Raw genomic sequence first — 12,056 nt, 5'->3', positions numbered from 1 at the left:
TTTAACGAGTTTTCTTTGCGATAGAAAAACGTATTGAAATCCCTATAAATTACTCCTGATGCTGCTGTTAGTCATGTATCACATAGAAAGATGGAGGAACTAAATTCGCTTGTCAGCTGAAAGTACGCCAGCCTATCTTCACAGTGACCACCAAGTTATCTTTCTCGATATTAGCAGCGGCGAAAACAGTACTCCAAAGTCGCCTCCAAACAAGACTGTCAGGGTAGTTGGCAGGTAGGCCAAAGCTTTTGAAAGGAAACATTTCTAGAAATTTGCAGATACGAAAAGCACAGTTTTCATAGCGCATAACCAATGCATGCGGTGACAGCATGGCCGTTCGCTGCATACGCGGTTTTTGACTACAACTCCACTCCCTTCCCTGTTCCTTTCATTATTGACGTCGCTGCTTCCAGCGACAACCCCACATGGAAAACCAAAGTTATGAAGCTACAACAGGAGCCTCGGACAAGACGGATAACACAACGACGAACCCTGCAACGACAAAAGAATAACGATTTGCGCATTTTCTCATGGAACGTGCGCCCCTGTACAGAGATGGAGCTGCTGAGCAGTTGGCCGATACCCCTTCCCAATATATGGTTGATGTAACAGCGTTGCAGGAGATGTGTTGGACGCGGACCGGTTTCCCGGGGAAGAATCACTACACCATATATTATAGTGGCCATCCAGTAAACCAAGTACTCGGAATAGGTTTCTTAGTCAGCCAAAAAATGAAAATTGCTGTTATCGGCATGGAAAATATAAGCGAACGGCTATGCACTCTGCGCTTGCGAGGAAAATTTAGAAATATAAACCTCATTAACGTTTACGCCCCCACAGAGAAGACTGAGGAGTCGGAGAAAGATATATTCCACGAGGCAGTAGAATGAACGCTCGAAGCCTGTCCCAGATATGATATCAAAATCATACTTGGGGATTAACACCCAAGTAGAGATGGAGCCCTTATTCAGGCGATACGTTCACACAGCTTACATCAAAATGCAAATAATAATGGACGGCGGATTATCCAAGCAGTATCACACGAAATGGTTGTTGGAAGTATCTGATGTGCACGGAAAGCGGTCCACAAACATACGTGGGCCTCTTTAGACGGGACCACTGCATATGCAAATTGAGCACGTGCTGATCGAACGCCGCCAACTCTCAGCCTGGATGAATGTCAGAACATATAGGGGGGCCAATATAGACTCGGATCAGTATCTCGTTGGCATGGTGCTCCGAGTTCGAATAAAAACATCACCCAGAATCACCTCTGACAATCAGGTGAGAGTTAACACTGAAGCCCTCCAAAACACATCGGCTTAAAAATCATAAGTCGCCAGGAGTCGATGGAGTTGATTAAATATGGAGGCAACCAATTACACCAAGCGGTTCAACAACTTATACTCAAGGAGTGGGACAGCGAATCAATGCCTGACGACTGGCAAATAGGTATTATCACGCAGTGCAGCAATTATAGAGGTATCACGTTGCTGAGTACCATCTATGAGATATTACCCGCTATCTTGTCAGGTCGTGTAAAACTGTACACGGTCATGAGAGAATTCGATATTCCGCCGAAATTAATAAGACTGCCTAGGCTGTCCCTGATCAATGTGCGAGGCCAGATAAAAAAAGCAGGATCACACTCAAAACCATTCGCCATCAACAACGGTCTACGACAAGGGGATGCCCTATCACGCGTCCTCTTTAACCTGGTAAATGCATGACGCACGATCCTCTTTAAGCCCATCTAACTGCTGGCCTATGCTGACGATATTGACATCATTGGAAGAACGACCCGTGACATACAAACTACCTTCTTCCAGATCGAGCAGGTGGCGCGAGATTTTGGGCTCCACATCAATCAGGGCAAAATAAAATATATGATGGCAGTATCAACACCAAAAATCAACCAACCATCAACATCAAACCGCGCTGATAAAACGGCAAGAATAATTTCGTTCATTATTAAATCACAACCGATAGCAGCTATGAAGATGAAATCCGCGCACAGTTGTTGGCAGCCAACAGAGCCTATTTCACCTTACAAAAACTGTTCCGCTCGAAATGTCTCACTGTAGGAAGAGCTTTACTCTTACTGTACAAGACAACGATCTTGCGAGTCCTTATGTATTGCTCTGAGAGTTGGGTTCTTAGGAGGAAAAATTGCGAGCTCTTGGCCGCGTTCGAGAGAAGAATTTTTATCTTCCGCTAGGTCCAATTTCATCATTTGGATGGCATCTTTGATGGCATGAATGGTTGCACTTACATATAGTTCCACGTCCTGGTGATCTTTCGCATCTACTATCAGTGACAGATCGTCCGCAAAACAAATCAATGTTGCCTTCCTGGGCACGCCATGGCCGAGCACTCCGTTATACATTATATTCCACAGCAGGCCCTAGTACAAGGCTTTAGGGAACACCTGCTGTCACAATATATTCTTTCGGTCCGTCGTCCGTCTCGTACCAAAGAAGTCTCTCAGAAAGGTAACTCTCGATTATTCTAGCTAAGTTACCAGTGACATTTGTCCGTGTCCGAGTCCGGATAGCTGAGTGGTTGGAGCACGAGGCTGTCATACGGAAGGTCGCGGTTCAAATCTCACCGGTGACATTGGGTTTTGTATTGTGATTTGACGTCCGATACCACTCGATTCAGCTGTGAATGAGTACCTGAGTCAAATCAGGGTAATAACCTCGGGCGAGTGCAATGCTGACCAGGTTGCCCCCTACAATGTACTGTACTGTGCCGTTACAGTCTTGAATGAAGTTCTCTAACACACTTCAAGACCCTGATCCAATATGGATTGTTGCGCCAACGATTATTATTATTATAACCAGGGACACTTAGTTTAGCCAGGGTGCCCTTAATCCGTTGACTGAATTAAAGGCATTCCTAACTTCCGGCGTTACCACCGCGCAGTACTTACCACCGGCCGATACTTCCTTGGTCATGTCAACGACCATTGCAATGGCATCAATCGTGGACCGCGCATACTGCTGTTCCGATAGAACATCCGCTAGCTCGATGAACAGACGCAGCCTGTTGTGTATCACTCACTCCAACATTTTCTCCATAGTGTCTAGTCAGATAGGGAGATATGAAGAGGGTGCGCCAGGTGGTTTTTGGGGCTTCGGTAACAGAACCAACCTCCGTCTATTTCACTGAGCGGGAAACACTCCTTCATGCATGATTCAAATGTACTTATAAACCATGCGGGCCTGATTTTAACAACAAACTTCAGGGCTTTGTTCGGAATCCAGTCAAATCTCGGAGCCTGATTGTCCCCAATTCGTCCACAGATCTCCCGTAGTTCCTCCTCGGCAATCCCGGGTTGTTTGTGAAGACGTCCTGTTTAACCATTGGATGTGGTCCGCTTTCTTCTTGTTGTGGGAAAAGGATTGCGATTATTTTGAACAAGACTGGCGGGCACGTCAATCGGGGTGATTTTTGTCCACGAATCTTATTCATTACAACCTTGTAAGCAGCGCCTCACGGGTTTGTATTTGCTTGACGGCACAACTGCTTGTAGCAATTCGGCTTACTTTCCCGTATAGTCTTCTTAAGGCTATTTCGAAGATCTAGGTACTCTTTCTCCGACTGCTGATGTTCTGGCTTCCCTCTGTTCCTTTGGCAAAGCATACTCGCTCGCAGACAGCGTGATTTGTTGGTTGGTTCCTACTGTGATGCAACTTGCGTCGCGGTATTGCAGAGTCGCAGGAGTCAGTTATCTGTTGACATAATTGGTTCACTTTTTCCAGCGCCGTTCTCTCGGGTTGTAACCGCCTTCTAAACCCGCCAGGAATATCTCTTCCTCGAAAGCTCCAGTGGACCACCCAACTATCCTGGTTTTTCCGCTTTTGATGCTGACTCGACTGTCGCCTCCCCCGTTCTTGATCTCGAGAAAGATGGCCTGATGGTCACTGGGGGTATAGCGCTTATTCACCCGCCAGACCATCCCTCTCGCCAACGAGCTACTGAGGTAAGTTAGATCGACGATTGAGCCTAGTCCTCTGCCTCGGAAGTTGGGCACGCATCCAAAATGGCGAGTACGATGCCTAACTCCGCGAAGATTTGAATTAAGATTTTGCCGTTGGTCACTCGACTTCCCCCCGCAATGGTTGAAGTTGATTTGTATCAATCTGGGCGGGGCGGTGGAGAGCCTCAAATCGAGAGGTTTTCTGTTCCTGGTAACTAATGCTGCGTTCATACGCCACGGGTCTGCCTGTGCGGTGGTTGGTCCGGATGGAATGCAAGTCCCACATTGAAGAGAAGGTTGCTATCATTACATACTCTCTCTACACTTGTAAGTTAGGTTTGGAAGATAGATAGTATAGATAAGTTTTTCAAGCTTCAATAAATATTTTTGAGTAGAGATCCTTACATGTTGGACTATTAGCCTGCCGAATCTCAGGGGACAAAAACAACAACAATATGAAAAGCACCTTGACTTTTAGTATAAATACAGTTGAAGAAGAAATGACTTTCCACTTATTGCGAATGCAAACATGTGAAGGAATCAGTGGATAGTGGATAGAAGAGCGTCAACAACAAAAATGAAAAGAAATAGCAAGAAAAAATTCAAATTCACTTCGAAATGATTCTTCGTTCTAGTGGAGGCAACTTGCCATGTGCAGGCGTATTAAAATTGCTAAGGATCAAATGTTCAAGCGAAAAAGGTCCAAAGTTGATGGCTGCCGGAGCAAAATTAAAAGCCTAGTTAATTTAAACTAGTAATCTGCACACAGTGGAAAGGCTAGGATAAAGTTACGTCCAGATAGGAAACACAAAAGTGATAACTTTGACTTATTATCTTCCTGTTAGTAATAGTGCGATTTCCTCCGAACTTGGTAGTATTGCGCTTAATAGTATAGCCTATGTTACTGATAATTTTCGGATAAAATTAAGGCGGGTACTCAGCCAACTTATAGAAAATATACTTATAATAAATAACTTTTTTCAAACAGGTATCGGTATGGAGCGCATTTTGAGGCTTAGATATCATGTGAATGGCCAACCATATTCCTTTTAAGACACTTGAATCTTGAAGTAACTGACCCTTTTCGGAATCGTACTCCTCCCCTTTGATCCAATGTCAAAACAAATATCGGCTGCGGAAAGTACTAATCGAAACCTTTAAATTTATACCCCACATCAATAATCAGTGAAAAAAGATGTCGGCCCCCTTTTTTGGATATATGGGGACCCCCCTTGAACTCAAAGTGGAACTATGTTACTCACTGCATGTAATGGGATTCGCAGGTCTCACCTTTTTATCAAATTTCGTACCAATCCTTTCTGAGACAAAAGGCGCTACAGACAGACACATAGATAGGCAGACATACAGATGGTTTTGTTTTATATATACCTTAAAAAAGAGTGCGGTTGAGAAGTACCCCCTGAGATTGGGGGATTAATATTAACACACCCCATACTGGAAGATCTAAAACAGGTATTCTGCAGTTGTACTTACCTCTGTGCGAAGAGATGAGCATACCGGGAACCTTGATTACTGGCATGAAATTTACTTTCAAGCCACGGTAATTTGGATGCGATCGTCTTTATGGGGACCTACTTAGAAAAGGGTGTATTACAAAAAGGTACAGTTGCGAAGTCGGCTATTGGAAGAAGGGAAACAAAGCTAGCATAAACTGAAATTGCCCCTCGATGTAACACTTCTTAGAGGCTGTACGGCAAAAGGGAAGTTTTAATGGGCCAGCAGATATGCCACGTACTCGGGGCTAATATCTTTTAAAGATGACTGACTATGTGCCTTAAAAAAAGCTGGGAGTGTTTTACTGTCTATAATCTACCCCTGTACGTCTTGCTCTCAATGAGGACATTTAGACACATTTTAAAATAAAGAGAGGGGTGCTTTGTAAACTAATCAATACATCGCTGATCCTCTTGGTTCCTATCTGTTGATGGTCGTATCAAGTAAATATAATTAATAAATAAGGATCTCCTTGTTTTTCGGGAAAAGTATGGTGTTAAATGTTTTATTTTGGATTGTACGCTCTTAAATCATTGGACTAAATGAAAGCAAGAAGTCTTCTCTCCATTCCCTTTGGAATTCTTGATTATTTTAACTTCCTTGTTTTCCTAACGAACAAGCCCATATACACACACCCGATTTCTGGTTATCTCTTATCATGGATTAATTAATACTATCTGAAACCAACCAGTGCCACACCTACTTAGAATACTCGTGTTGCGTGCGTAAATGACCTAGAAATTTAATAGCAGAATCATTCAAACCCCTGAAATACCAGATTAATATATTCTGTCTTTTAGAACCTGCTCCTTAAAATGTGAAAAAATGAAAGATAAACAACATTATCAAATACTTAATGAGTAAATTAATTTTTTCTATTGGAAATGACACTTTTTTCTTTTACACTTTTAGTTTCAAATAAGTACTTCCTATTATACTTGTCAGGAAACCAGCCTATTTTCTTGAAAGCATAAATTTGTCATTTATATGCGAAATATGTGGTTCTATTTTGAAAATTTTCCCCAAATATTGAATATTTTGGTGGGATCGAAAATACTTCGCAAAAGCCAAGCTGTATATAAACTTGCGACTACGATCAAAGCTTATCATTCAGGAATAACTTATCCAGAATACCACAAAAACTCAAAATGGTATGAAAGGTTTAAGTTAAGAAAATATAACAATTTCCTAATTTTCATAAATCCTTTTACAGAAATTCGTCCTTTTGGCCCTCGCTTTGATCGGCGCCGCTTCAGCTGGCTACGTTGCTCCATACGGAGGTTGGGGATATGGTGGTTGGGGACATGCTGCCGCTGTTGCTCCACTCGCCACTGCCGGTTGGGGACACGCTGCAGTCGCTCCACTCCACGCTGCCTACAACGCTCCAGTTGTAGCTGGTTACGGACATGGTTGGGGATACGGAGCTGGATGGGGACACGCTTATGCTTCCCCAGCCTGGGGTTATGATGGTGTTTGGAAGAAGAAGGCTGCTGCTTAAACGGAAAACTGAACTGACTGACTTACCAAATATATTATTTTGCAAAAAATTACTTAGTTTTCTTTAGGGTACAAAAATGTATTTAATCTTCCATAAATTGGTTAGTCCTGTTTTGGTGATAGTTACCTTTGTGTATGGGGAAATAACTTTACCTTAGCTGGTGCTTTAATGGCTTATCTGGTTGTCATATTTGGAGGGTATGTGGTATGAGACCTATGAGCACCTCGGGATAACCGATGTTATGGTGTTCAGTTGTGTGAAACTTGCCAGCTGATCCTGAAGGAGTAAAATTTAATCCCACATCGTATCTAATTAGCAGAAGTTTTCTACTCATGAGATCACCATTCAGGTACGCTCTTCGTCCATCGAAACTCGCCACAGGTGTCGTAAGGGAATGTAGATATTCACTGGATCGTTCATTGGGTAGTCCTAGAAAAGGAAACTGTGTGACTACATATGTGAGATAATTTGCATGTTCTTGAAATATGTTGAAGAATATTGAATACATCACATTGCTAGTGTGATTACGGAAAATTCACACGAATCGTCTTAATTCAGTGTAACATTCCACATACATATTTCAAGCGTCGGGAAAATTAGGGAGTGGAATACGAGCATAAATGAATGAAATATCTCAGGCTTGGCTTGAGCTGTGCGAGTTCTCCTTTTTCTAATCCGCGAATACCGAGAGTGTGAAATTAACACTTTTCTCGAGTGTTATATTACTAAGTTCGAGCAGGGTTTAATTTTGATGGGCATCAGTCGACCAAGAGGGGAGAGCTATCCCAAAACCGCTAAAAAGTTGTCGAAATTGACCGTGAAGGTTCGCCAGCAAATATTGGAGCTTTAACGAGTCAGTTAGTCCTTCTTATCACTTTGCTAGCCAAGCTCCAGAATGTGCAGGGATGCTTTGAACACTTCAGTGCCTCACATGTTATTCAATTAAACTTCACGTGTTGTTGAGATAATGCTTAAGTCCGGATCGGAATTCGAAATAGACCCGAGAGTTGTGACAGTTCGAATGCGCGTGTGGAGCCGTAGAGCTCCCGAACTGATTTCCGTGTTAGAGGAAGAAAATCCATGAAGGATTGTACTTTCAATCGATGCTTTTCCTGCCTCAGATTTTCATGAGGCGTAGCCTTTGGGGTTCACCGCAACGTTGGGCACCATTTATATTTGGACTGGAGTGTTCGAAAGGCTACCTGTATTCTCAAGCTGGGCTAGAGACAAGTAAGCACTTGTCGCCGGAACAGTTTAGTGAAATTTCAGGATTTGCGAGTGGATCTTCACGGCCAATAGTTCTCCCCGATTCAACTCCGTCGACTGCGGCCACTCTAGATGGCCTTTTGATTATCGCTCGATCCGCAAATTACCATACACTAATTTTTTTTTTTTTTCAGCTTTTGCTCGGTTCGTAAGTCCTTAGTCCTTAGCGTGAATTACATGAGCATACCATGTCTCGCAGTTTTTCCACAATCGGCGCAATTCCGTATCAATCGCGGATTTTCTCATTTCGGATGTGATCAAAATGTGTCACGCCACTAGTCCAGCATGATATCTTCGTCTTCATTTCCGCAAGACGCCGTTTATTGTTGGCCAACCCTCAGAACCATAGAGAGGGACAGGACGGACGACATTGCAGTAAATTTTAGATTTAAGACATTCGTTGGTACGTCGATCACAAAGAGCACCAGTTGTGGAAAATCGCTTCATCCAGGTTGCGCTACTAAGACGTGAAAAAATTTCATAACGCTGTTCCCCATTGGCTGATAGCATTGACCCGATATATTTAAATCGCTTCGTTCTGGGCCGGCTACTACCCCTGACAGTGACTGTGCCTGTTTCATGGGGATCAGTCGTCAAAAATTCAGTTTTTTTCAGATTCAATCATAGACCGTTTTGCATGAGGCGATCATTCCGCTTTTTGGAAAATGTTTTTAGTGATCGTCTGCCCAGTGTTTTTAGTGATCAGCATAAAGCAGTGTATAGGGCGCTGAACATTAGATTTCCCGTGTGACAGAGTCCATAACAAGAACAAAGAGGAGTGGGGAGAGCGCTTCCTTGACGAACACCACCGGAGACACGAAGCGATTTTGATACACCCACCACATTTCGAACTTTACTTTTCGGATCATGGTAGAGTAATTGCATTCCAGATGAGTTCGTGTGGCATACGGTCAAACGTTTTCTCAAAATCCAGAAATGTAATGTAAAGAAGGTAATGCTTCTCACAATGCTTCTTCATGAGTAACCGTGCAGCGTGTATTGCGTCAGTAGTTCCGCAGTTCTTGACGAATTCGGCTTGATTAACGGTTATTTCAATGATTTCGCGAATACGGTTGTCAAGAATGCGTTCAAAAATCCGGTATGGCAAAGTAACCGGATCGGACGGTAATTTGAACATTCTGATGGACTACCTTTCTTTTTCCAAATTGTAATTGTGGTACTTTCTTACCAGTCAGATGGTGTTCTACCTTTCTCAATAACCCGATTACAGAATTCACTGGGCCACAGTGTTGGATCCCAGTTCTTCGCTTTTTAGAGCTCAGATGCGATGTCGTCTGGTCATGTTACTTTCCCCGATTTCATTCGTTTTATTGTTTCTTCGACTTTAGTTGCGCTGCCAGTTACGTCTTTATGGTTTTACGTGGGTACTTGTCTCAGGGACTCAATCCCACGGTCTTCTTAAAATATGGATTGATTTTGTGACCACAATCAGAGCCCCGCTGCAACAAGCTACAACGGTACCAGTCTACACCGAGTGCATGGCTCAACATTTATACTGGTGAATGCAATACCTTCCTAAATCTCTACCAAACTAAGGAGTATGGGACACGTCTTGAAACGCAACACCACATCGAGGTATGGAGGTCTCTGTTCGCTTGAACGTAACCAACAGCCCCCATGAAGCTTCCACTAGAGTGCCAACCGAACAACCGAGCTGAACGCACATACAGCAGGAATTCTTCTGAAGTATGTGAATTCACGGTTTATCCCGGTTCCTATGGTACCAGTATACCCCTGGTAAGGTATCGTGACCTATCGCCACTTCAGATGAGTCCCCGCGCAGACTTGGGTCTGATCGTCCTAATTAGGCCTTTGAAGCATTCGCCTACTGCATCAAGGCCGACAAACCAATGTGATACAGCATCTTCCGGTGCAACTACTATGGAGGTTCTTCTCGGTTACTTGGTTTTCATTCGGCTGACAGGCTTGCCGCCAGCTGCGCTGACGCGCTCCAAAAATTGGCAATGATTGTAGAAGTGGAGGCTGAACAAATTCTTTAGTTGAAATCTGCTCATTCTGCTATTCTCGTCATCTATCCATCGTGGCTCGACGGTCAGTAGCAAAGTACCATTCTTGTCATTAACGGAACAGAAGTGTTCGATATCCCATGTACGTTCATTTCGGCTTTTGGCAAATCTTTACTGATCTCCCTCACCATCCCGAGTGTCCAGTTTATCGTAAAGATTTTTGTAATGGTCCGCTCGGGTGACAGCGACTGCTTTCTTTGCTTCCCAGTTGGCATTCTTATAAATTTGCCAACTGGCGAGCATTTTATCGTCGAGAAACTTGTTATAGAGAGTGAGTGAGTGAGTGAGATCATTTCTTGTATCTTTTCACGAAATTGCCATCATTTAATGCGTGACGGACCAGTGCGTTCCTCACGCTGTTTTATCGGTGGCTTGATTCGCAGGACGCCAATCAGTGGCCGATGTTGAGGTACGATGGTCTCATTAGGAACGGCTTTGTAATCAGTGATGGTGTTAAAACGTCGGCGTTTTATGAGAATTTAGTCGATTTGCATTTTACTATGTCTAATATAAAACGTAGGAAGATGAGACAATCGTATAATAAACCATATATTCATACGTATAAGGTCATGGGTGTTCGTATTATCGATTATATGCTCTCCACCCTCAGCTTCATTAGGCGGTCTTCAAATCGTTTGACTTTTTTAATGGCGCCACGTAAATTCTCTGGGTTACCAAGCCAGAGAAATTTATAGCCATTTTTGTCGCGTTCGCGTTCTAGTTCGCAGTTTTTGGCACCAGACCATCGGGTTTCTTGCAGAGCGCAGATATGAATGCGGCTTTTCCGAAGGGCTCTTGCGAGTTCCTTGATCTTTTCAGTTAGGGCGCCAACACTTATTTTTTTGCTCGGAACTAACTTACTTACCTCCTATGCCGTCCATGCGTGAAGAACGATCGCCCCTTTCTCGACGGGACCGGGGCCCGAGCTACCGCGTCGAGTGAGGTGGACGCCCTAGCATCTTTGCGAGGCTTGTTACTCGACCCGATCATGTTGTATGCGACATTAGATGCATTTTCTTGGTCGGGCTGTCGCAGGACCTGTCACCAAGAGAGATCAGGTAGGATTTAGCATAGTGGAATAACTCGCACACTTTATTTATTTCTTTCCCTGATATCAGCATTTTATTTTTGTTTTACTGAAGATAGTGTAAAGTACGTTGCTTCAAACCCTCCCCCTTTACATGTGCTTGAGACCAGCATGCTACTGTCCCCTTAAAAAATTGACTTGAAAACTTTACTAAAATATTGAATGGGTCACTGTTGCTGTTCTGATTATTCTTTGTGTCGTTTTTCATTGACTTTGATTTTTAGATCCATCAAAGCCAGTGAACTATTATCAATGTGAATAACAAAGTGAATAACATTATTCTATTCAATGGAAGGTGTGATACCATATGGACCCCGTCGTCAGAGACACCATTTTCAGCAGATTTAGCAGTCGAGTGTGTTGCATGAGATCACCATTTGCCTCACGTCAGTCTTGTTCTGAGAGGACAGAAGACATCATCTACATAGAGCAGCTGTGTTGTATGCCCCGTGGAAGAGGTAATGAACTAAGGGGAATCGCGATGGTCAAATACTATCCCATAACATAAAAGAAATTGGCTAAGTTGACCGTGAAGGTCTGCCCATAAATACTGGAGCTCTATGAAAGTCCTGCTCGATAAGTGCTTGCACGCCTCTCTGCTATCCAGGCTCGGTAATGTTGGGGGGGGGGGGGGGCCTTAAGCACTTCGATTCCTCACGA

At 43.5% G+C, this 12,056-nt stretch overlaps 1 protein-coding gene across 1 annotated transcript; it reads left to right on the top strand.

Moving 5' to 3' along the window:
- Positions 1-6,509: 6,509 nt before the first annotated feature.
- On the top strand, positions 6,510-7,044 carry LOC119649492 (cuticle protein 64-like). Its single transcript, XM_038051662.1, has 2 exons — positions 6,510-6,648; positions 6,711-7,044. The coding sequence occupies exons 1-2, from the start codon at positions 6,646-6,648 to the stop codon at positions 6,993-6,995; spliced, it is 288 nt and encodes a 95-aa protein (XP_037907590.1). The 5' UTR covers positions 6,510-6,645; the 3' UTR covers positions 6,996-7,044.
- Positions 7,045-12,056: the final 5,012 nt, after the last annotated feature.

This window comes from Hermetia illucens, chromosome 2 (genome assembly GCF_905115235.1).
Source record: "Hermetia illucens chromosome 2, iHerIll2.2.curated.20191125, whole genome shotgun sequence".
Classification (NCBI taxonomy): domain Eukaryota; kingdom Metazoa; phylum Arthropoda; class Insecta; order Diptera; family Stratiomyidae; genus Hermetia; species Hermetia illucens.
The sequence above is the reverse complement of the archived record's forward strand: the minus strand, read 5'-3'. Positions and strand labels throughout refer to the sequence as shown.